The 25,505-nt window shown below is 52.0% G+C and overlaps 2 protein-coding genes across 4 annotated transcripts in view; both read left to right on the top strand.

Moving 5' to 3' along the window:
• DTX2 (deltex E3 ubiquitin ligase 2) overlaps window positions 1–20,682 on the top strand; it is a 34,769-nt gene extending 14,087 nt beyond the window's left edge. For 2 of the 3 annotated variants that reach the window (XM_068210268.1, XM_068210269.1), the window contains exons 4-10: window positions 4,059–4,117; window positions 10,770–10,901; window positions 18,106–18,176; window positions 18,759–18,917; window positions 19,003–19,164; window positions 19,807–19,896; window positions 20,017–20,682. In XM_068210268.1, the coding sequence (XP_068066369.1) occupies window positions 4,059–4,117; window positions 10,770–10,901; window positions 18,106–18,176; window positions 18,759–18,917; window positions 19,003–19,164; window positions 19,807–19,896; window positions 20,017–20,241 (898 nt within the window). In that variant the 3' untranslated portion in view covers window positions 20,242–20,682. The remainder of the gene's footprint in view (window positions 1–4,058; window positions 4,118–10,769; window positions 10,902–18,105; window positions 18,177–18,758; window positions 18,918–19,002; window positions 19,165–19,806; window positions 19,897–20,016) is intronic. The other variant, XM_068210270.1, reaches the window with a different exon arrangement.
• A 3,008-nt stretch (window positions 20,683–23,690) lies between these two features.
• Window positions 23,691–25,504, top strand: LOC137485979 (uroplakin-3b-like). Its single transcript, XM_068210829.1, has 6 exons — window positions 23,691–23,970; window positions 24,062–24,281; window positions 24,371–24,447; window positions 24,612–24,732; window positions 24,954–25,075; window positions 25,263–25,504. The coding sequence occupies exons 1-6, from the start codon at window positions 23,751–23,753 to the stop codon at window positions 25,502–25,504; spliced, it is 1,002 nt and encodes a 333-aa protein (XP_068066930.1). The 5' UTR covers window positions 23,691–23,750.
• The last annotated feature ends 1 nt before the right edge of the window (window position 25,505 follows it).

Raw genomic sequence — 25,505 nt, 5'->3', positions numbered from 1 at the left:
GTGGTAGCACTTAGTGTGAAGCAGGGCTGGATGTTGCCCTGATCTGTGAGGAGAAGTGTTGGCTGTTGCCCAGAGGATTACAAAGATGCCATGATACAGAGATCTGTGGCCTGGTGGTTGTGTGCAGGGGAGAGGAAGGAAGAAAAGGCCATATCAGGTGGAGGGGATGAGTTCCTACAGGCTTCCCCAGTTCTGCTCCATTAGGGTATTGTGCATGTGTGGTTCAGGTGACGGCTCCAGCCTGGCCACCCAGTGTTGGAAGTGGCAGCATCCCTGGATTCCAAGCTGTTGACACAGTTCCTTACTGGACTTGTGCTTTGCTGTCTCACCGGTGTTGCAGATTCTTGAAATTCTGGAGAAGCAAGTGGGTTTGTCATGCTGAAATCTCAGTCTGCCCTGTCTGCCTTCTGTTGCAGACTGCCTGGGAACCAGTGGTAGGAAATCTTCTTGCTGAATCCCTGAGAACATTGTCATATTTTGCATCCTTTTATTCACAACCTGGTGATCCCTGTTACATTCAGGAACATCCAGCACACAAAGCAGTGGGAGAGCAGGAGCTGCAGTCAACAGCAGGACAAAACTGAACCAGGAAGGAGGAATTGATACCAGGACACATTCAGAGAATTCAGGCGTTGACTTTCAGGTGTTGCAAGCACCTGCAAGAACATTTGGCCAGGAGTCAAAGGCACTGCCTGGTAAGAAATCTCCTTGGCAGCAGGAGCAGGTGTCTCGGTGGCTCCTCGTCTCTCCACACTGCACTGCTTGCTTTTGCACTGAAGTTACCCAGATCTCCTCTAACTGAGGTGTTTTCAATAAATGAGCAGGACCTCTCCCCAGAAGCCAGCACTGATATGGCAATGCTGGAATATCTTGAGCTTGTGCTGTTCCATTATTGGATGCACAGTCCACGTTACACTACAATAGCAATATCCTTCCTTGTTACCTCATCCCCTTCCTCCCCTCAAATCCCTACTTCAAACCCAGGGTAGGCTCTGAGGAACATTTCCTCACCTTTTTTGGCACTGCAGCACTTCCTCCCACGCACTGTGACTGCAGACCTGCCCAGACAGTATTGTGGTACTTCAGAGCAGTGTGGATTTCCCTTGATTTCATCAGCCTTTGGGCTTTCTGCAGTTGTAACAGAACTCAGGGAGCGTGGCAGCCCTGCTCCCACGGTGCAGAGTGATGGGTCAGCATATCCCACAGCACAGTTAGCTGAGATACTGCTAATGAATGTGTGTATTTAGTGAAATAAGAAGTATTTGGTTTCTCCATCGTCACATCAGTTGGCTCAAAGCCTCCAGCAGCCAAAGCTGACACACTTTGCTTTTACACAGGAATGCAGCTGATCAGTGACTGTTTCCTGGCTCATGGATGGTAATTTATCTGCAGTGCACTCACAGCTTCCCAAACTTGATTGCTTGCAAATGCATCAAGTGCTTATCTGTTTCTCTCTGCAGATCTCAAGGGCTCTTCTCACTTCTGTTGTGGTTTAACCCAGCAGACATTTAATCACCACACAGCCCCTCAACTCACTCCATCCTCCCTCAGGGGAATGGGGGAGACAATTGGAAGAAAAAAAAGTAAAAATTGTGGGTTAAAACAAAGACAGTTTAACAGGGCAGAGAAGGGGAGGAAAATAATAATACTGATGATAATTGAAACATACAAAACAGGTGATGCACTAAGCAATTGCTCACACCCACTGACCAATGCCCAACCATTCCCAAGCAGCAGCCCTCAGTTTTCCTCCTGGTTTTGCTACTGATCATGGCATCCTGTGGTCTGGAATATTCCTTGGGTCACTTGGGGTCAGGTGTCCCAGCTGTGTCCCCTCCCAGCTTCTTGTGCCCCCCCAGCCTCCTTACTGCTGGGGAGGGGTGAGGAGCAGAAAAGGCCTCACTTAGTCTAAGCACTGCTCAGCAACAGCTAAAACATCCCTGTGTTAGCATTATTCTCATCCTAAATCCAAAACATAGCACTGTACCAGCTACTAGGAAGGAAATTAACTCCATCCCAGCTGAAACCAGGACAACTTCATACAAGTTCTAATTCATGGATGACTTGGATTTGAGTCTCACAATAAGAAAAGGAGAGTGAAGGACTTCTCTGCCATCTTTTCAAAGCATGGTTACCAGTGTAATGACCCTATGTTCCAGCCCACTGGAAGGATTCCCTGCCTCTATCTCTTTTCCTGGTACAGTGGAAGGTTCATCTTTCTGATTTATTTTATTTTTACCTTCCATGGGGAAGTGAAAGTGCCCAAGGTGCTGCTTCATCTCAGGGCATGACAAAAAAACACAAACTTCTGTATCAGTCACAGGCTGGGGTGGAGGGGGTGCCCAAGCTCAGTGGTGTCTTCTTGGCTTCTCAGGAGGAAATGAGGGAAGGTCCAATGTCTCTGATTTTTTGGGAGCAGCTCTGTCAGGTTCCTGGTCCTCAAATATCCTTCATGTCTGCAGCTGGAGAACAAGGAGTTCTGCTCCTTGCCATCTTCTGAAGGGGATCATAAGGGCAGATATGAAGCAATGGGATGAGATAAAGACGTAGAGAAATACCTAAGAAAGAGCTGTGACAAAGAGGGTGAATCAGGAAAGAAAGAGAGTCATAAAGACATTTGATTTAGAGCCCTTTGAAATCATGGGGAAGATTTTCCCTGTGTTTGGTGGGTTTGAATTGTAGCCAGAACAATCTGTTGCATCATTTGAAGGCATTGCAAAATCTGGGGCAGCAGAAGGGAAAGCACAGCCTTTGAAAGAGGCAGGAGGGGAAACCTCTGTGATCCAGAGAGCTTTATAAGGGTCTGGGGGTGCTGATCTCACTTGGCCAGACTGCCAGAGCTGCACCAAGCCCTCTGTCCTGCACAGGGTTCTTCAGGGAGGCCAGCACAAATGTGGGAACCTATTCCAAACTGTGACAGGTAGGAGAGGGGACAGGCAGGGTGGAAAACAGCCTTGTGTCATTCAAAAATCTTTTCAGCCCTGGTCATTGCTATGTGAACGTGAACAGAGATTTTAGCAACTTCTGTGGAAGTGAAGTTCTTTAGGAAGTTCTTTAGGAACTTCTGTGCTACCTTTTTGGGCAGGGCAGCTCTTGCATCCCAGCTGGATAGAGGAAGGTTTCCCCTAAATAGTTGGTGAGATTTGGGCTCTTGACCACCTTAGTCTCTTTGGAGTTACTTTGGTGGTGAATTTCTAAGCAGCTGGCCAGTTTTGTGTAATTTTGGAGAGTCCTTGGAGGTTGTTGTCTGAATGCACCATGTATTAACTGCTGCTGGGGCATGAGCCTCATCCATCCCAGGCACATGGGCCACCTGAGACAAAGTCCATGGGTGGCTTCTCTGTGCCAATGTTTGGATTTCAAGTGTTCCTGCTCTGCTAATGTGGATCCAGCTTGGTTTCTTCTCTAGAGACCCCCCCATCAGCACTGATGCTGCTGCTCCCCTTTCCTCCCTAGCTCCTGCTGCCCTGTATCCCATATGTAATGTATTGGCATAACCCTGGCTGCCCATGTATCCCAAAGCTGAAGTACAGCTGACAGCACTGCCAAAACAAGTAGGTGAGGAACCTGAAAGGCATGTTTGGTGTCCATCTTCTCTTGATTTCCAAATGAAAAGCTCTTGTAGGTCTCCTTCAGCCTTTCTTCCCTCATCCCCCTTGGATGTGTAGGGCAGATTGGCTGCTCACAGGAAGCTCTGTGGGCGAGTGGCAAGAGCAGGGATGTATCACAGGATCAGAACAGCAGGAGGAATGGATGAGTTAGGAGAAGATGGGGCTGGAAGCAGCTACACATAGCATAGCTCTAAGATTCCCCCTCCTTGCAGGTAAGTAATTCTAGGAGAGAGCTCTGGCAAGGACACAGCTCCTTAAGTACAGCTGCTGGACCAGTGGGAGAAGGGTGCATGGGTGAGGGTCCCAGCTGGGGCTCATCTGAGCAATTAGTCCCTGTTAATATATCCAGGCCCTGGCACTCAGGAGGAAGTACTGCATTGCTGAATTGTCTTTGTTTTGTTTGTCTCTGATCCTTGCTGTTAAAGTCATCTATTTTTTTCTCTCTAGTGCCCAGGCCTTGCCTGTCAAGATGTCCAAACCCAGCAGGGTGAGCCAGGCCCTGGCAGGTAAGGACTCCCCTGTGCTATATTTGCTCAGTCCTTAGGATGAATGAGAGGTTTGCCTTTCTGTAGCACTTACTTTCTATTTTTAACTTTTGGAAAGAATCAAAAATGTTGCTGCCGTTTAAAGTTTTAGACCCAAAGATTTTCCAGAAAAGCAGAGAGGGTAGATTTGGGAAAGAAGGGGATAGATAAACCTTATTAACTGTTTTTCTCATCCTGAGTCTTTCAAAATAAGTGGGATTATTTGAGGCATTGCTATTCATCTTCTTCTGTACAGGTGGATGAGCAAGTAGCAAAGGAAAGGGCATGTGAATCAAGTTCAATGCTAGCTGCTATTTTCTGCTGTTTTTAAAGTCAAAGGAGGGGAATGGTGTGAGATTTTTTTGTGGTTTTAATATGATTTTTTACAGTGTGGTTTTATTAAAAAAGCTGAGGTGGTCTTTAGCTTAAAGTGGATTGTGATGTCTTGTCTTGGGAAAGTGGAGACTGAAGTTGAATCAGACATTGTCTCCTGGTGCAGCAGAATACAGGTTTGCTTGTTATCCAAACCTGGGAACACACTACTAAATATACTGAGGAGTATGTCTGGGAGGGATGAAAGTGCCAATTTTCAATGCTCCTTTTCAGAGTAGATTTGCCTGCTAAAGTTGAAATGGCATTGCCTTGGAAATGACAATTTGTGCTGTCAGTTTCCCATGGAAGAGTTGCTGTGCCAAAAGCCAGTGGCACCTTTACTGTGTTTTGGCTCAGCCAGTGCCAAACCAGTGACCCTGTTGTGATGGTACTGGGGGATTTGGGTGCTCTGGTACCAACTGTGCTCTCAAAACTGTATCATTACCTGGTAGAGGAGTACTAAACATTTGATATCTTGTGTTTTCTGGAGTTTCCTCTGTTCCAGACACTACAGAATGTCTGTTAACCCACTCCTTCCTCTGTCTCTTGTCCATGCATGGTCTCTTGAGGTTATTAGCTCCTGGGGCACCAAACTTTGCTCCTGAGTGAGCAGAGACAGTTACGTTCTGGTTTTTCAAGACAGTGGTTCCCACCTTACTGCAGAAAAGGTGTTTGGTCTCTTCTTGAGTGCCAGGTTTTACCCTGGCTGAAAAGGGTCCCCATCCTCAGAACTGCCCTGCACACATCTGTAGCCAGACTGGCCCTGCATGAAGACTAACACAGGTGTCCTCTGACATGCAGCATGCAGCCCATCTGTCTCCTCCTTAGCAAATCACTGTGAAAACGAGGTGTAAAGTCAAGCTCAGACCTTGTCTAGGTGGCTAACCTGAGCAGAACTCCCCTTGCTTGTAACAGCTCTGCCTTTGATGCCCTGCCTGTTAGCACTGACTGGGTAATTAGGTACTTTATCACATAAAGGTAAATAAAGCTGATGAATCCAGGCTGTGTTAATGTTGTTACCTGTGATCTCATTCTGCATGTACAGGAGGTGAATGTGTGCAGTCTGTTCATGCCTTGTGGTGCCACGTTTAGACAGAAAAGGCAGCAGGAAGTCCCAGCAGAATAAACCATTTGCCACCATTTAATACAATAAAATGGTTAAAGCTGTAATTGCTATCTCTGTTGTTGCAATCTGGGGGTGTAAAAGAAGGGATAATTACTCATTTTAGTATTCTTTACCTCTCCCTGAGGCAGCCAGCGCGAGGCACTCGATGTAGGGAAGTGCAGAAACAGCTCCCTGGGGCCAGGGTCTCCTTCAGATCCAGGCCTTCACACAACACAGCTTTGGGTGCTGTGCTGCCTGCTGCCAAGTGTCCCACACCTCAGAGGTGCAAGGGAGGAGGGAAATCTGAATTTGAGTCCTCAAAGTCACATAGAAGCAGAGGAAAGATTAATACAAGTTAATTAGGGTGTGGAAGGAAAGTAAATCTCTGGGGATATTTCTGGTGCAAAGCAAGCAATGGAGTTCTGGTAAAAAGGAAGAGTTTCACTGAAATATTAATTGGCTGGGTCTTTAGGGACACCTTCTTCCCCTCTATGCTCTGCTCTCTGTTTTTAGAACCTCTGCTGGGAAGTGATATTTTGTTCATAATTAAAATCCTGCTGATGGTGTCCAAGTTACTCATTACCTAGGATATTCTCTAACACATGCTGGGCTCCTTTTGTTTTTTCAGTCCCCACTGCATGACTGCTTTCTACAACATCAGTGGAGAAGGCTGGGGAGACAATGTTGTGGAGGGAGAGAAGTCTCGGATGTAAATTAAGGAGGTTGTTTTGTTTTTTTTTTTGGGAAATGTGTCTTGGTCTCCATCCCCTGGCATCTCTGCAGCTTTGGCTCTGATTTGAAGCTGGACAGATACAACCCCTGAATCTCATGGGTGATATTGAGAATTGCTGCAGGTGCATGTCTTGGATGCAAAGGGAACTTCTGGTGGCTAAACAGGAGATGAGGAATCCTGTGAGTCTGAATTAGAAGCTGGGTTTTGTTTGTGTGATGGGTGCTTGGGGATTTGTAACACTGTCCACCCCACATCATCTGAAAGCACCTCTTGGGATCTCAGAAATCATGAAGCTGACTTTAAAACCATGTTTTCTACAAAAGAAAGTATATTTTTTTCCTTGCTTTCTGCTATTTTAATACTTCAAAGTGCATGTGGAGACTTGTCTTTTAAGCTTTTTCTTTTCCCTCAAGTATTTGATCAGTACACTGAAATGCCAAACAGGTCTAAGCAAACTGTTTAACCACAGTGTTGGTGTTTAAGGATCAGCTGGACTGACATTTCCTGGGAATAATGGATTTTAGCTGCTGTGCCTTGGGGCTGAGGGCTTGCAAGGTGCTCATATAAAGGCCCTTCTAATACTATGCTTAAGATGAAGTCTGAAAAGGAGCTTTTTGTTAAACAAAACTGGGTGTTTCTTGTTTGCATGATTCCAGGAGCTGGTGCATTTGGGGATGTACTAACCATACTGATTTTGCTGGTGGATATAATTGTACAAATTAGCAATGCTTTTCTGAGATCTCACGTTTTCTGAAGGTAAGCTCTGCCCTGTACCAGTCTGAGGCCTGTGCAAATCCAGGTCAGTGGCCAGAGGGGCATGTTGGGCTGGGTGTGAGTGGCTGTGTGGCCAACACTCATTACATAATGTCAGGCTGTTTTTCCTGTGCTCAGCTGCTGCACAGGATATTACAAAAAGTCCCTTATTCTCACAGCAGGCTGAAAAAAGTTGGTGGATGTTGTCATAGCTCCAGTGAAAATAATTTTGCCCCAAGGAGCCACTAATGTTGTATTTCTGGCCAAATAAGAGGCTTTGAGCAAGAGAAAAAAAAGGCAGTTCTGCATGTGGTTATTGCACACAGAGAATCAGATCAGATCCCAAAGGATTCCTTGCAAGGCTTTCTGTCTCCTCCCTCCTGCAGTCCTTTCAGGAAAGAAACCCAGAGCCCAATGGAAAGTAGGAACATATAAAATAATATTTTTCAAGCTCCTGGACTAGCTAGTGAGCAGCAGGAACTCTCACAGGAGCATATCCAAAGCAGTCTTGGTCTGGGCAAACTTGTCATGTTGCAACTTGTATTCAGGTGAAAATTTATCCAGGTCCAGGGCTACACTTGCTCCTGGCATAACTCCACAGATACTTGGAACAGGTTCTGACTTGAAATTGTTGTGAGAAATGGAGACTCAGTCTGCAGATGTGATGTGTGTCTGTATTGTTTTGGCACCTTGTAGGAAAACACTCTCCCACCTAAGGCCTGGGTTAAGGATAGCTCTTCCTGGGGACTGCAGTCCCCCAACTTGTGGGAGGATTAAGAATGCTGTGATTTCCATTATTGAACTTTAAAGGCATCATTGCTACTGGGGGTTAACATGAGGCAGCAGAGCAAACCAGAACCTTTTTGAATGCTCTCTTGACTTGAATCTGCAGAAGATGATTCATTGCATGTAGCTCCTTAGGCAGCAGAAGGTTTAAAATTGGCCAAGAAAAGGTAATTTCCCACTTACACCTTTTCTTGACCAATGTAAGATAGGAGAACACTGAATTGGGGTAATTCTCCTGCTCTCCTGTTTGCCCTGGGCTTGTATGTCTGCGTGGAGTAGTAGATGGGTATGCAGCTCAGAAAAACGAAAGTTTGTGGAACAAATGGTGGATTTTGGATTTTTTTTTTTTTTGTTTTGTGATGATTCATGATGCTGGCAGGCAGTTTTGGACATGTTATTCCAGGTACAAGGGGGCTGTGTTACAGAATAGCTGAACTCACCTGAGGTTCTGTGGCTCGTGCTTTTTGCTTGGTCTGAATTTTGTTGCCCTTTGCCATTGAGAATCTGAAGCCAGTTGTTCAGCCTGTGCTTCTGTTTTCTCTGTTTTTCTGGGCTCTGCCTGCTAATGTTAGCAAGACAGTATTGATCTCTTCAGAAGAACACATTAATTTTGCATTTGCCTATCAGACAGCTGTGCGTGGGTGGTGATAATCCTTGTTAGTCTTTGGACTCGCTTTTCAAATGTCAGTCTGTGCCATCAGTGCTATTGCACTGCTTAGAAACAGCTTTTTTAGAGACAACTTTCCTATTCCTTTTCTGCACCAGTTCTAGGAATAGTATTGTGCAGCCTCAGTGGGGTCAGATTGAGATGATTTCCCCAGCTGTGGTGGGAGGCCTTCCCTGTCTCTCAAGAATATTGTTCCTCCAGCCTCTCTAGTCAGAGCTGCTGCTGCTCTTCCTGGAATACCTCTGACTGTTCTCTGCTGGAAGGGAAAAGGACCTGAAAAGTGCAGGGGGCAGCTTTGGTGCTGCTAATGGGCTTTGGGTCTCAGCTGCACTCATAAAAAAAGTAGCTTTTGTTCTGGGGACATTTAAGCTCTTCCTTAAGGCTCCCTGGGAGTGGTGGACTGCTGGCTTTGATGGGTTGAGAGCTTGCAATAGGCTTGTGGCCTTTAGTTAGGATTTAAAGGGAGTTACTTTGGTGGTAAAATTTCTGGATCTGGTGAGTTCTTGGCTGTGCCTGGTGCTGCCAGTAGGGCAAGGGGTACTAACCCAGTCTTTGTGTGCTTTGGAGGTTCTCCTCTGGCTCTGCAGCTCCTGGGAGCTGGGAGAACTCTAGATCTCAGATCTGGATCCCCTTTGAGGGTGATCCATTGCTGCCTGGTTACCTATTTCCATATGGAAGTGCATTTCACCATCCATTAGGCAGCCTGGTCTTGTGGTCATCCCAACTTTTCCAGAAGTTCTTGGGTAACCCTGGGGAAACTCCTTCCTCCGTGTCTGTCCCACTCCCTCTCTGGGAGTCTTTTGGCCCTTAGATGGGAAAGTTTTAGTAAAAATATTCACCTGTGGCTGTCAAGAAAGGAGTTGAACAGCTTCTGGAATATTTGTGCTCAGACCTTAGGAAAAGGAGGTACAAATTGTGGTCAGCACAGTGTAGGAGTAATTCTGCTTGTAGAGCACTGTCACAGGCTTTGCACAGAGGATTTGTAGTCACAGGACACACGTTCTTGACTGGTTGCATATTTGAGGCAGAAAATTGTCTTACTACTTGCACACAAAGCTGATACTTCCCATCATAACTTGATTTTTCAGTCATGTGTGGGCAAGGTGCTTCATTTTTGTCCTGAGCAACTGTGCTCTAGAATCTTCCTTTCCCCATATGACTGAATAGAGGCTTGCAGAAATAAAACGCTTGGAAATCTCAGCTTTGGCCATGCATTACTGAGCTGGAATGTCTGTAGCATTGGGATGTTGTTTGCATGGTCTGCCCTCAGAGGGGATTTCTGGGGAAATGCTGGCTTTTAGGTTTTCTGCTGTTGGTTTGCAACTATAAGTTTTTTTTTCTTATTTCTGGTGCTGGCTGTTGCAGGTGGGAAGTTGCTCTTTGGAAAACAAAAGCAGGTGTTCTCTTGGATGTAAGTGTGAGAGCAGTATGGTACCTTGGAAGTGTTATGATTTGTAACCAGCCTGGATTTCACAGGCAAATATCATCTCAGATCAGCCCTGTAGCTTTCTGCGTGCCAATTTTACCTTCAGGGAATGGCTGTCCTTTTTAATGATTCATTAGTTTTATCAAACTGCATCCCATGGATACAGCTGGCTGGGATGGGGGAGGATGAGGACTGCATTGCTGCTGAGAGTGAGGGAAAACTGGAGCAGCAGGGAGGAGAGGTTGTGGGGGCTGTGTGGAGCAGCTCTGCCCTGGTGTTTGAAGGCAGCTCAGCTGCACTCTGGGGATTAGTTCAGTGTGACACTGTTGAAATGTGTGGCTCTAGGGGGGAGCAGCTGAGCAGGACCTTTAGGGGTTACAGGTGATGCCCTTCATCCTTCAGGGCTGCTTCCAGGGCTCTGGTCAGCAGGAGAACTTGGCACCACAGCAGACTCGGTGCCTGAGGAGCCCTGAAGCCCAAAGAGGAAGGTCCTCTTTACACACCAGCACAAAGGGTCACAGACAAGATGTGTGCCCACATTTCCCTCCCTTAATTTGCTGCCAGGGCTCCTCCCTCTGAAAACCTCCAGATCCTCTCCTTGTGCTGACACCAACCCTGTTACCTCTCGGATGTTTTATGCCCTCAGAACTAAGGGCTTGGATTTTATTTTATTTTATTTTACTTTATTTTATTTTTATTTTCTTTGAAAGGTTAAAGGTTTTTTTTTTTTTTTTTAATGAATGTGTTTCCCCATTGTTTCCTTCCTGCATGTTGACCTCGTACCCACTGTAGGCATGACAGCTATTCTGATGTCAGCCGCCGGACTGCCCGTGTACCTCACCCGTGTGCCGCAAGCTGCCAGCACCCATAAGGCCACTAAAAAACACAGCTCAGTTAAGGAGGGGAGGAAAGTGTCCAAGAAAGGTAGTTCCTGCTCAAACTCTGATATTTGCTCCCATCTCCTTTTCTTTATCTCTCTGCACCCCTCTTTTCCTCTTGTCTCTTTCCCCAACCCTCTTGGCTCTTCGGGTTTGACTGATGATGTTTGTTCCAGCGAGGGGAGAAGCAGGACACATCTCCCCTGAGCTGCAGCGTCTCTGACAGGCTCTAAAATAACATGGCAAAGAAGGTGTGGTCCTGTGGTAGGTCAGCTTGTTTCCACACAAAATGAAAGCTGGAACAGATCTGTGCTCTGCATGTCAGACTCCACCAGCCTCCCCTGTGATCCTGCTACACCCACCTGGGGAGTGTCCACATACCAGGACCTTCTGAGTTGTTGGTGGGACGAATCTGAGAGCTGAGGGACCATTGAGAAGAACATCAAATCCATATGTGCTCTGCAGACAAAATTTGCTTGCGAGCCATGCTTGTCATGATTGAGTCATGGGATAACAAGGATCTCCCAGACAAGCAGGCTCCTGAGTCATGTAGGGCTTTTGAGGTCAAATTGCAGAGGATTTGTTCTCTCCACCTCAGTCTGGGGTGGAAGGGAGTGAAGTGGAGCGCTCTCAGGTGGATGTGCACTGGCAGGAAGGGATGGATTACCTCAGCTCTCTTGCTGAGTGGAGCCCTCTCCAGGGCAGGGCTTTCATTTCTCCTCTTCATGTTTCTCTGGCACCCCTCACCTTCACAGAGCCTGTGGCTCCCAGCTGAGAGCCTGGATCCCATCCATGTGCCTGGGACTCTGCAGGGGTAGGTGTGAATCCAGCCTGGTGTAGCTGTAGAGGTTGTTTGCCAGCCTTGGCACAGGGATGTCAACCACCACCTAACCTACAGCATGTCCCCCTTTGGATAAGCCAGGTGGGGACTGGAGATGTTCAACACAGATCTCTACGTTTAAGAAAGGAAAGAGCCCAGAGGTGGAGAGGAAGAGGCATCTGCCTGTCTAGGGAGATTTTTGTACCTTCTTATCTCTTGGGAGTCCATGAGGTCCAAAGCTGTCTGAAGGAGGCAGGAAGGAAAATAGAAATGAAATGAGGAGGGAGGTATTTTATGGAAATGCATTATGGAGAGAGCTGTGAGAAGGAGTGAGAAAGCAAATGTGGAGTAGGATGTGTGATCGAGGGGGAGGAGAAAGCAGGGGCGGCAGGAGAAGCAGCAAAGAACAGGAGGAGCAAAGAAAAATGGGAGGTGAAGGAGAAGAGCTGAGCAGAGGTGGGTGGCAGAGGGGCTGGATGAGGATCCTGCTCCATGGAGCCAGCTGGCAGTGTGGTGGGCTTGTGTGGCTCCTGGTGCTTCACGCTTGGCATGGGCAGTATGCAGGGGCAGGAATGAGGGCTGGGTGGTGGGGATGCCCTGGAAACAGAGCCAAAAGGGAGCTGTGGTGAGGCCAGGCCCTCCCACAGAGGCACTGGCTTGCCCCGATTGCTGGAGGAGCCCAGAACAACGAGGGCCAGGCCTGCACTGATGTTGGTCACCTGCTGCTGCTTAGTGACATGAAACAGCTGTATTTAGGTCACAGGGTGGACACAGACACAGCCTGGCTGGCTGCTGCCTTTTCCTCTGTGGGGAAAGGTGCTGTCTGTTGGTCCAGGTGCTGGCTGCTCCCAGCATCTGGCCCTCCCTGGCATCGTGTGAGCAGCCAGGATGCTGCAAGGGTGGGATGTTAACAGGAGGATGTGTCCTGTGACTTCTGAGCTGGGTGGGGACAGCAGCAATGCAGGGCATGGGAAGGGGAGTGGGAAGGGTGGGACATGGGCTGGAAGGTGAGAGCAGCACACACCGCATTGGCTGTCCAGTGGTTGTATCTGTGCACCCCATCAGCATCACTTCTTCAGTTCCTCAGCACTGGCTCAGCCCTAGGGCAGGCTGTTGCCTCCCTGCCAGCACTGCAATGCCACCTGCTGGGGCTGGGACACCTCCAGAGGAGCAGAGAGGCAGCACCAGCAGGAGAGATGGAATGGGAAAGGGGCATCAAGCATTTCCTTCTCCCATCCAGCATGGCAGGATTTGTCCCAGCACTCCTCATCCTGCCCAGGATGTGCTGCAGAGGAGACTTGCAGACCAGCCCTTTCCCACACTGACCCATGAGAAGGGGAGCCTTTTAGTGGTTTAGGGTGTTATAATCCCCCCTCTTATTTTAAAAAGCAGGATTCCTGTTGGTGGGGGCTGGGATGCCAGTCCTGTAGAGTGCCTCACTTCTGGGATGCAGAATGTGTTCATTCCCTTCTAGGAACAAGCTGTGTTTGTACAACACCCCTCAGTGCTTAGGAGCATTGTTCTGCAGTGCAGGTACTGAGCCTGCCTTTTGGCCAGACTGTTCTTTCCTTTCACAGACCCTGATGCTGCCAACAGACAGAGATGGGCTCATTTTGTGCCCTGAATTTCTGCATCGTGTGTTCTTTGCCACTTCCCTTTAGGATTTTCCATCATGGAGAGCTCAAGCAGGAGCTCTGCATGCAGGACTAGACCCAGCATTGCAGTGACCACAACCAGCTGGCGGTGGGTGCAGTGTGCCCCTCCTGAGCCCCTTCTCCCTCCCTCCTGCTGCTGCCAGCCCTGGCCCCACAGGGGGTGAGGCAGTGCTGGTGGAATTGCAGCTGGCTCAGTGAATAGCTGGGGTGTGTTAAACAGAGGCGCTAATTAGTCAGGACTCGTTAGCGTTGTTGCTGCTCTGGCAGGGATGTCTCTGGCACAGCCGGGTGCTGCAGGGCTTGGGGAAGCCGTAGTCTCTGGGCAGGCTCTGTGCTCTCCATGCTGGCACAGGGCCTGGCAGCCTCTGCCATCCCCGTGGATTGGGATGCTGCCCCGTGCCAGCACTGCTGAGACCTGACTGCTGTCTGGGGGCAGGAGGGCAAGTGGCTTGTCCTGATCTCTCCAAGTGCTCCTTGGAGCAGCTGCATGCTGCAGGCCACCACAGGGCTCCCCAGCCTTTCCAAGGACCTCCAGGAACTGCTTGGGTCTGCTGTGTCACTTGTTATCCACTTCCACCTGGTGAGGAGTGCTCATCCACCCTGCACATCCATCCTCTTTGGGAAGGACAGTCACTGCAGGTGCTGCAGTGAGGAAGGAGAGGAGCACACTCATCCTTCCTTGCCATCCACCTGCAGCTGGATGTACAGACTGTGCCAGTGCCTGTGGGATGGGTGGGACTGGGGAGCCCCTCAGCGCTGAGAGATCTTGTTGTTCCCATGGGGAAACATCTGCTGAAGGAGACAGGCTGCAGAAACAGGGATGCTCTGACCAGAGCAGCCTGGTCACTGGATTATTATCCTGCTGAAATGCTGAATATGGAGAAATCTATAGATACAGCCTTTGCAAATCCAGGGAGCAGAGGCGATGGGAGCTGTGTGACTGTCCGTGACAATAACTAGGAACAACCAGTGTCTGGCCTGCAGAGGGTATCAAAAAAAGTCTTCTGGAAACCATATGGCTCGTTTTGGGCTACAGAAGGAGACATTACTGGTGCAAGCATTTGGTTGCTGTGCAAGGATTCAAAACACATCTGTTAAATGTTGCCCATGGAAAGCCCTTGCTGCAGCAAGCAGCTTATTATCTACAGGGAGGAAGGGGAAGCATTAAAAACAATTTGATATTCCTCTCTTTGTAAATGAAAGAATGGTAAACATTCTTTGGCATCCTGGATAAATCTGTAGCACAACTCTGGGCCAGCTGGTGATAAATGGCACCGGTCGATTCTTCCAGTCCATTTTCAATCCACTATTGAATCCAGAAAACTCTGAGGACTGACCAGGCTTTGATGATCCCAGGGGATGGCTAGAACAAAGATTTGGAGACAAACACTTTTGTGGAATAAACAGCCCTGTAAGGAAGTGATTCATGTGCTGGAGCATACGTGGCTCGTGCCATGGTCCCAGCTGCCTCCTGGCTCCCCCTGTGCTGCTGGGATACAGCCAGCCAGATGTGCTGGTCTGCCCAAGGAAGGCCGTGTGGACTTTGCTACCCTTCCTGAAAAAGAGCTCTCAGCATCAGAAGTCCCTTCATTGGGACTGGACTTTGAAATCCTTGCAGCTGGGGATGGATTTTTCTAAAGTATCAGGGCTGCCCAGCCCTTTCTCTCTCCAGGCAGCTTTGGTGGCTCTAAATGCATTAGAGCATTGTCACAGCAAAGTGACAGGGACAGATTGCAGATGCCACAGTGCAAATCCATCAGGCATGGGTTTCCTCAGGGTAGCTGAGGGCTGCATCACCTTCTGCCTGTTTGGTTCCCCCAGCTCCATCTTAATGCCAGCTGGTGAAGTGGTGTAGTGCCCAAAATCCCGAGGACTTTCCTGTCTCGCTGTTATCCAGCTCTGCACCTGAACTTCTGTCTCCTTTCATTGATTTAATTTGAATGAACCTGGCCAGTTCTTGGGTAAGTTATCTCTTTGTTCCTTGGAGCTGCTCCAGAGAAGAAAAGTCATGAGGGATTCTGTGGAAGGAGCATCCCCCACCACCCTGAACAAGCTGAACTGCTTGCTCTAAAGCTGCTCAGATCTGCTGTGCAGGTGGGAGCAGGTGAGCTGGGGCTTTGTGCCAAGTGCTGGGCAGGTGTTGCTGCTGGTGTAACACCCCCTCCCTGCTCCCTTCCCTTGCTGTCTTCACCTTGGCTGTGCATCTTTTTGGCTTTGCTTCCTCCAGCCCAAAGCCAGAGGAGACAAGAAGGTCACTTCAGAAAGGGCCACCTGGAAAATGCAGGTTGGGTGGAGAAGGACTTGGTGGTCAGTCTGTCTGTCTGTCTGTCAGGCAGCACAGGATCCACAAGGGTGAGAGTACAGTGGTCATCGTGGGAGTGGATGGCCTTAAGGGGATAATAGCTAGTCCTGCTCACAGCATTCTTCCTGAAACCTGTGAAGCAGAAGAAGCTGAAACCTCCATCTCCTGTAGGGCCATGAAGGCCTCCAGAGACTGAAGGCCTCCTGACACATGTGGGAAGTGCCACCCTGTCTTTGCCAGCCTGGAATGCGGACGTGACAGAACACTCGGCTGGGGGATTTCAGGCACAGTGAGCTGGGACAGCTCAGACTGATCACATCCCCTTCAGACTCATTCCTACCTCTTGATCCTCTGCATGCAAGCAAGGTCCCAGCAGAGAATTCCTGCAATTTCTTTTGGAAAAGACAAGACAAGGAGCCACGTTCCCTGTGAGATGTGGTGATGAGGCCTGCTGGCACTGCTGAGCCCTTGGCCTCAAAGGTGGAAACCTGAGGCTTGCCCAGGCTCCTCCCTGTTTCCTGCTCTTGGGACAGTTCTTGGAAATGCTTTTCCAGGGGATTTTGGCCCCTGAAGAGGAAAACACCTGCTTCTGTGTTGCTCTTTGGCTTAATGCTTAATCCTGTTGCCACCTATCTGGCTTGGGATCTCCAGAGATTGGTCCTCACAGTCCTGCTCTGCCTGAGATGTCAGGCATCCCTCCTGCCCAGCAGTGGCACTTGGAGTGAACATCCCTTCACCTCCTGGCCTCCTCTTCTTGTTCTGTGTGCTCAGCCATACCTTCCTCCTGCTAGTGCTGCCAGAAATCACGGGTTTCAGGATGGCCAGGAATCCCCTTCTGAAAATAACTCATCTTAATGACTGTGTTTTCATTTAGGAGAGTCCAGCCCACAGTTCCTCAGTCTTCTTAGCTAAAGGGTATTGATGCTCTGCATTCCTCTCTTCCATGGTGTTCTAGGGAATGAGGGACTTGTACCTGGTAGAGGATCTGTGCCATCCAGGCTTTTGCCTGTTCAACACCACTTGTGGCATGTGAGCAGTCCTTCCCTTCTGTTTCATGTTTGTCTCTCCATGAAAAGTGGTTATCCAGAAAATAGCACCCCCTCCTTCCTGCTGGTAACAGACATGGCTTTTTGGACTGGAATAACAGCTCCAGTGGCTGTCTCTTGATGTGCAGCTTTCTGAACCACAGACCCAATGCTTGTGAACCCTCTGTCTTCCCTGAAAGCCCCAGAGTGGATGGGGAGAGCTGAAGATGAGTTGTGCAGGTTCAGCTGTAGCTCTAACCCCCGGCTGGTCCATGTGTGTCCTCCTGGGAGCGTGGAGTTGGGAACAGCAGTACTCTCCATGCTAAGGCATCCACCTGGACAGGATGGAGATTGGAGAAGGGAGAGCTATGCATTGGCCAGCCTGTTTGGCACATCATTGCTTTCTCCTAGTGTCCCTCGGAAGTGGATTCAGGAAGGAAGGATGAGGTTCCCCCAAGCCAAGTGTCTGATCTCTCTTTGCCTCCTGCCAGGTGGAGTTGTAACATCACTTGTGCAAATGTTTCTTTTCCCAGGCTGGTGGAAAAGCCTGGCAGCTTCTGTGGCAGGCCTGATGCCTGGTAAGGAGCTCCTCTCCTCTCACCCAGAGCCAGATGCCTGCAGAGGCATGGGATACTCCCTGGCTTAAGCCAAACCTTGCTAGGCAGCTCCAGGAGGATGGGCTGGAAGTTGAGGTGACAGTGGATGCACTGAGTGGTAATTTGCTTTTGGTGTTGTGTGATGTTTGTTGCTTCATCCCATAATGCCTCCAGGGACTAGGCTGGTGGGCTGCCCAGGTGTCTGTGCCTGGGTGGATGGGACCAGGGATTATATTTGGGAAGATGCAAAGATACTGTCTCATGCTGCAAATAGGGTTCATGTTAAAAGCTGGTTTATTTTATACACCTGGTAACTTGTACTGTGTCTTGCCAGATAGGAGTGTGTGGAAGCTCAGGACCAAGGGCACTGCTTCCTGTTAAGGATGTGGAGCTCACTGTGCTGTATTCAAAACTGGGCCTGAAGCTCAGAGTGTTGCTGGGTTTCCTCACTGGGCACCAGCTGGGGTGGTGTGGGAATGCCTTTTTTCTCCTTTGACAGCACAGATTGTGCGATCCTCTATCCCATCAAGGCTGCTGAGTTTAATCCTAGTTGTCTTCTGGTGTGCACAGAAAGTCCAGCTGGGACGTGCCTGGTGTCACTTGGGGTGTGTGACAAGAACAGGAGCACACCAGCTACACTCACAGCCCTGGTGGGAGCCATGGCTGAAAGCAAAGCCTTTGCTGGGCTTGTTGGGATCTGTTGGAGTGTTCTCTTCTCCCCTTCTAACCCTGACCTTTCTCCTTGGCATCCTGGCCAGTGACCTGCTTGTCTGCCTTCTCTCTAGCTCACCCCACATGGGCCCATTGTACCACACAGCGTCTGACTTCTCTGTCTCATCTCTCCTTGTGCAGCCACACCAACAGAGCCAGAATCAGTGGTGAAGAAATACCTGGAAGAGCTGAAGGGCGCTCCTGCTGATGAGGTAAGAGGACAGTGAAGCAACTCCAGCTTGCCCAGTTCACTGGGGTGCCAAGGAAACCACAGCAGTGCCCAAGGACCATCCCTCCTTGGGTGTCTGGTGTGCTACGTGGTGCTGCTTGCAGTGGCACTGTTGATGTGAGGCGGAGAGTCCTCAGCATTGCCTGAAATTCACATGTGACAGCAGGTGACTTGTCCTCATCAGAGGATTCTGATGAAGGCACAGTGTGGGTGGAACAGCTCATGCTGACAGTGCCCCCCATTTCCTTCAGAGGATGGAGTTTGGTTTTGGTCTCGGTGCTGGGAGGTCAACACTAGAGATCAGTCTCTGCACTGGAGCTCCTTTGCAGAGAAGCAGGATGTAACCGTACTCTTCTCTCTGACTGATGACAGCTCTCCACCTCCTGGACAATGCAGGAAGTGGAATGGAGCAATACCAGCCAGATCAGGAAACCTGTCTCTGTGTCCTTAAATCTCAATTAAAGCTGAAGGCAAATCTTCCTGAAGCATCTCCTTGATGGCTTCCTTGGTGTGTCAGTCCTCAGGACCAGCCTGTGCTCACACCACGTGGTGGTTTCTCCTCCAGGACTGCATGATCTGCATGGAGAAGCTGTCCTCCCCCTCGGGCTACAGTGACTCGTGCCAGTCCAGCACCATCAGGCCGGAGGCAGTCGGTCGCCTGAGAAACTGCCAGCACTCCTTCCACATGCTCTGCATGCTGGCCATGTACTCCAACGGGAACAAGGTACTGAGCTGGCCCGTCCTCACCAGGCCCCTGCGTGCAGGTGGCTGGGCTGTGGAGCTCTGATGTGGCTTCTCTCCCCTGGCAGGATGGCAGTTTGCAGTGTCCCTCCTGTAAAACCATCTACGGAGAGAAAACCGGTACCCAGCCCAAAGGGAAGATGGAGGTCTCCACTTTCCCCCAGTCCCTCCCAGGACACAAGGACTGTGGGACAATCCGGATTGTGTATCACATCAGCAGGGGCATCCAGGTGAGTGCCCAGCATGCTGCCAGACAGCACAAGCTGGGAGAGCCTCCCAGAAAAGTCCTGGGAGCCAGTGCAGCACCTGCTGGCAGCCCTTTGCTGAGCAGCCTGTGGTGCCTGGAGCCAGCAGCTGCTCTGGCTGCTCTTCAACATGTGAGGGTCTCCTCCATCAGAGATCTTTCCCTGAGCAGCCCCGGCTGTTCACCTGCAGTAAAGTCTGATGTCTGTCTGAAGCAGGGAGGAGACTGTCCATGATCACAACATGGGAAGCATCCCATGGTCTGGTTTCACAGCTCATGTTGATTTCAGTGGTGGGAGTGAACTTTGAAAGGTTTGAGCTGTGTGGCCTTTTTAAGGTGTTACCAGGGCACATGGAAAAAGCAGTGTTTTGGGGCTTTCTCTCACCAGAATTTAGGTAGATTTTACGTCTGGCTTTGTATCCCAGCGTGAGACTGCTTTTGGAGGATCTGTAATACTCACGTGTCCCATGGGAACAACAGACATGTACTTATCAGCAATACCTTGCTGCCTCTACATGGAAGAGCTGGTTTGGGATGGGCTTATGTCAGATCCTGCTGCTGAATTGGACAATCCATCATATGAAGATGGATGGATATGTCCATGACAAATCTGTCTCATCTCTTGTAGGGCCCGGAGCACCCCAACCCTGGGATGCCATACACAGCCAGAGGCTTTCCTCGCTATTGTTACCTACCAGACAATGAGAAGGGCAGGAAGGTGAGGAATCACACCCTGATAACATCACCCTTCTTCAGTTGTCAAGCTCCTGACAAGCTGCATTCATGGCACAAATCTCCTAGCTGCTGCTCCTAGCTTTGTTTTTCTTTCCCCCTCTAGGTCCTGGAGCTCCTGAAGGTGGCCTGGAAGAGACGCCTGATTTTCACAGTGGGCACCTCCAACACCACTGGCGAGAGCAACACGGTGGTGTGGAATGAGATCCACCACAAGACTGAGATGGACTCAAACCTCAGTGGCCATGGCTACCCTGACCCCAACTACCTGGACAATGTGCTGGCAGAGCTGGCTGCCCAGGGTGTCACCGAGGACTGCCTGGGCCAGTGAGCCTCAGGGGCCACCTAGTGCACTTATTCCTGATGCCTTAAGTTCCCGTGTCTGACCACCCATCACACTGAGCAATAACAGTTCTGTGGGAGCCCTGCCCGCTCTTCACATTTTTTTGGTGGGGGGGTGTGGGGGGGGGGAAGGATATTTTTGTAGAAGCTGTGCTTGTGTCTCTGGGTGGGATTGATGGCTGCAGCCAGGAGCAGCTGGGATGGGACTGAGGTGACAGATGCCCTGTCAGATCCCCTGGGGAAGGCAGGACCTTCCTCTGGTTATGCCTGGGGACGGGATGGGAGAGGAGAGTGCCTTGCTTCCAGTAGACCACCTGGAAGTCAAACAAGGTCCTCCTTTTGGGACACATCAGCTCCCTGTCTGGGGCACCTCTTGCCTCCCTCCTGCTGTGTATCTCTGCTGGGTCCCAATAAACTCTTCATTCTCACAGCAAGACCCTGCTCTGCCTTCCTGCTGCCTCAGGGCTTGGGGTGGCGCTCTCTGGGGAACCAGCCTGCTCCATGGAGCCACGGACAATGAATCCGGCCAGGAGGGAAAGCTCAGCTCTGCTGGAGGGACACACATCTCAGTGCAGGCAGGACACTGGTCCTAGGGGTTGTGGTTCCTGCCTGTCAGTGCTTTGGCCACTGGAGTTTGATGGTCTGTGGCCGTGGTGCCAGCAGAGGTGACTTATCAGTGTCCACCCTGTGGGAAGTTGCAGCCCCTGCTCTTGGCTGTGAGCTGCCAGCCCCACTTCTCTCATCCCAAGGATGAGAGGCAGAACCTCTCTCTCCTTCTCTCAGGTGAAATGGCAGCAATTCAGTGAAGCCTGTGCAGGGAGGAGCTGGTGTGCTTTGTGCTGCTGCTGCAGGGATGCTGGTGCCACCAGCTGGTGACAGTCACCTTCCTCCCAGCAGCAGTGGTGGCCAGCCCGGGTGCCAGCAGCAGTGCTCTGGCTGGGAGCCTGTTCCTGCTCTGGCTGCTGGCACCTTGCAAGTGGGATATTGTCCCAGTACATTGCTGTACATTGTCCCCAGGCTGCTTGTCAGATGGGAGCTGATGTCTTTTGAAGAGCTGTTTCTTGTCACCTGGGGACTGATATCTTTTGAAGAGCTGTTTCTGCCTCTTCCTCTCCCTGTAGCCACCAGACCCAGCTGCACATTAAATCCATCCAATCCATCCCTTTGGCACTGGTGCCATCTGCCATTTCACCTTCTTCCTGGGAAATCTGGGATGGGCCTGGGCTGTATGGCAGCACTACCTTGGCCTCCTCCTGGACCAGATAAAGGGGCACTTTGCTTCCTGTCATGCCAATATAAAGATAAAAGATTTTTCTGAGCCATTGAGTAGTGGACTTTTCCCCAGTGTCCATTTTGTGCCTGCAAGCTCTAAGGAGAAACCCCTCAAACATCCAGTGAAATCTGGGCATGCTGCAGGAATGGCAGCTCCATGGGAGCTGCAGTGACGTGTCTGACGTGTCTGTGTTGCTAAGCTCTACACAAAGGGGCTCTGTCTGCTCCTCTCCCACCCTGGTTGCAAAAGGGAGAGGTCTTGAGTTCAAACCTCAGCTTTGTATCCCTGGATCATGCTATCCCAGCAGTCAAAGCAGTGAATTGAAGCAAAAATTGAAGCAGGGTTCAGTCAGCTGTGTACAAAGCAAGAATTTCCTGCTGAGCCTGGCTTGAGGCATCTCCAGCAGCTGCTGCTGGGTGTGAATCAGCTGGAGCCTCCCTGCATCTGGGCTGGTCCAGGGCAGGGGCATGGGGATGTGGTGAGCCAGCCAAGCTCAGCAGCTCATCCCTGACTGCCCTGTTTTTGGACACGAGGCCTCTCCTAAAATCCTTCCCCTCTCTGTGCTGAGCCCAAGGTGGCCTAGCCCCCATGGCAGGGGGATCCAAGGGATGGAAGGGAACAGAGCAGGGTGCTCAGGCATGGTGCTGTAGGGAGATGCTTTGAAAGGTGGGGTAAAAGCATAACCTCTCGGAGCCAGGAGGGGACAGAGTCCCACATAAAAGCTTATGCTGCCCCCAGGCACGTTTAACCAAAAGCCTTGTGTCCCCTATCCCCAGCTGGAGCCCCAGGGAGAGGAGAGGGGGGTGTCTCTCCCAGCCCCTGCGGTGATGGCTCATCTGCCACAGGGTGGTTATTATTAGCCCAGCCTTGACCCCGCAGCTATGCTGGGTACCGGCAGCTGAAACTGTGACTCACTGTCCCCCTGCGTCACCCACCCTGCCCCTCACCTTGCTGCTGGCACCTTGCCGGCCGGGGAGCACCGGGGAAGAGTCTGGGGGAACTGGGGGGGCCCCCGGGGGTAAGTGTTGCTGGCCAGGTGTGGGGGATAAGGCTGGGGTAAGAAGGAGGGACGGAGGCTGCAGCTGCGCCTGTTTTTCCCCTCTGCAGCTGGACGATGTAATCTTTGAATGCCCCATTTCCACTTAATCTGAAGGCGCGGTCCCGGCCCCTTGGGAAGGGGGGTGAAATCTCCTCCCACGCAGGAGTGGGCAGCCGCTCCCCTTGGCAAACACGGCAGAAGGAGCGCTCCCAGCCCTCTGCGGGGGGAGCGGCGCCGAGGGGCTCCCGAGCCGCGGGGCGCTCCCGCTCCAGGGCGGTGTCCCTGCCCCATCCCAAGGGCTTGGAAGGGGTGCGAGAGATGAGGAAATGTCAGCGTGGGGTGGCCCCAGAGCTGAAAAGGCTTCCATGCCCCTGATGCTGGGTGGGACCATTCACCTGAATGCTGGGATTTGGGTTAGTTTGGGTGTGATGTTCCACAGCGCTTCCCTGCCCGCGGGGCAGGGCCGGCTGCACCTGAACCAGTCTGGCACGGCCTTACCCCGGCTCCGAGGGCCTGGTGGGCACACGGCATCCACAAGGAGTTGGGTCTTGGTGGGGCGAGTGGGGTTCCAGGACGACTTGCCTGGCTGCCCCCGTAGCGGCAGCAAAGACTGAGCCCTGCCAATCCATCCTGGAACATTGCCCCAGTGCCTCCTCTGCCTCAGTTTCCCCTTTCACATGACTGTCCTGTGCCCTGATTCCTCGCAGGTGCCGCGGGGGTCCCGCAGGACGGTTCCCAGCGGGTTTGGGACCAGCGGGTGGCTCGGGGTGCTCAGCTGTCCCCTCTGCCCGCGGGGTCTGGCCGGGCCGGCAGAGCCGGTGCAGGAATGCGGGGCTGGGAGGGTCCGGCTCCAGGACAGGCGGTCCCTGCTGCGAGGGCACTGGGGGCAGTTCGTCCCCTCGGCAGTGGGACGGGGTGAGCTGAGCAGGACAGCTCATCCAGCACCACCAGGACGACGCGATGGAGCTGCCGTGGGTGCTGCTGGCACTGGCTGGGACGGGCGCAGCCGCGGACCTGGGTGACTCCCTGGGGGACAGGGCAGAGGGGTACAGGGGCCTGGAGGGGCTGCGAGGCGTTCGTGCCAGGGAGGGGTTTATGGGGCTGGGCATGGCTGGGGGGTCCCCACCAGCGCTGTCCCCCTCATGCTGGCACCTTGTGACAACCCCGTGTGCCAGCACTGGTGTGCATGTGGGGTCAGGCACTTGCTGAGCGGTGCAGGACGGGGGGGTCCCCTCGCTCACTGCCCACTCCCCCAGCCCGGCTGCCCTACGTGCCCCACGTGCCCCCCATGGCACTGCTGGGCAAGGTCACTGCCACCACCTTCGCTCTGGAGAGGCCCTGCTGCGTCTTCGACGGCCACGCCGATGCCTCTGACGCCGTTTGGCTGGCGGTGGCCTTTGCCAACGGTGAGCACTCGCTGGTCCAGCACGTCACCCTGTGGCAGGGGACATGGGGGACCCTCACCGCAGTCGCTCACCCTCCATCTGTGTCGTGCAGCATCAGCCGCCTTCAGAAACCCCCAGTCCCGGGCTGACGTGCCCCCGTACAAGCAGCTGCCCACTGCCCGCTCCTACATGACGCTGGAGACGGCGGCGGCCGCGTATTCCTGCTCGACACCGAGCCCGCCCGTCCTGCGGGTCGGGAGTGACACGGCGTGCAGGGACCAGGGCAGACAGGACCCCTGCAATGGGCCCCTGCCCTCCCCGGGACCCTACAGGTAAGGCCAGCAGCCCCAAATCCCAGCCGGGGTGACTCGCCGCCCAGGCCCTGTTCGTCGCCCCGGTACCACCCCCGTACCCATGGCAGGGTGAAGTTCCTGCTGATGGGCTGCCGCGGCCCCAAAGCGGAGACGCGGTGGTCCGAGCCCATCCTCCTGCGCACAGGTACTTGTGGCACTGCCACCCCCACGCGGGTCCCCTGCCCCTGCCTGCTTGGGGTGCTGGCACGTGGCACAGCATCAGCCCTGTGCCATCACCCCAAAACCTGTGGGAAGAAGCGATCCCCGATCCCACATCCACCCCTTATCCCTCATCCCGCCTCCTTCCAGCCATCAGCCCGAGCACCATCGACCCTGTGCCCTCTCGCCGTGGCAGTGCCGTGGTGGTCATCGCCTCCATCCTGGCCAGCCTGGGGGCCGTGCTGGCCACCGCCGTGCTCGGAGCCCTGGGGTACGGGGGGGCTACGGGGCGGGGCAGTGTCCACAGGGGCTTCAGGAGAACACTCCAACTTGGCAACCCCATCAGCAAAGAAATCTTTTTAACATTTATAAAGTATTTTTATTCCTAAATTGGGAGTTTGCCGTAGTTTGCATAAGAAAGGGCTCCTTGGGGGTGGCTGGTGCAGAGCCCCACAGACCCCACTTGATGCTTCTGCTTCTGTCTCCCTGCAGTGCCAAGGTGTGGGGCTCCCTGTGCCACCAGGGCTTGGGGACCGACGCCTTCATCCGCAGATCCTACCGGACCCACCACATCCCCCCGGCCCTGCCCCAGCCCCTGCCCCCCGGCTGCGGGTGTAGCCCCCCAGGGCTGTGCTGCTCTGCCCCCCAACCCCCTGCTCCGTGTCAGAGAATCATGGAACAGTTTGGGTTGGACGGGACCATAAAGGGACCACCTCGTTTCAACCCCCCTGCCACAGGCAGGGACACCTTCCAACAGACATGAACTGTCTTGTCAAGTAAAGTCTGATTTTCCATCTGCAGCTGTCTCCTCCCGGTCTTTGGCCATGCAGGGTGGGAATGGGAGGGTGGGGGTCCTCAAAAACCACGTGGGGCCCTGGTATGATGGCACTTGGTGTCGGTGTGGGGGGCACTTGCTGCCACTGGTGGGCTCTGTGGGGCGCATCACCACGGGATATCCCTTCTGCCCGAGTGAAGCTGTCACCCACCCATGCCACAAACTCAGCGGTTCTCAGCACGCCTCGCCGGCGGGCAATCAAACATAAC

Source organism: Anomalospiza imberbis, chromosome 20 (genome assembly GCF_031753505.1).
Source record: "Anomalospiza imberbis isolate Cuckoo-Finch-1a 21T00152 chromosome 20, ASM3175350v1, whole genome shotgun sequence".
NCBI lineage: Eukaryota > Metazoa > Chordata > Aves > Passeriformes > Viduidae > Anomalospiza > Anomalospiza imberbis.
Note: the sequence above shows the minus strand (reverse complement) of the source record. Positions and strands in the feature narration are given on the sequence as shown.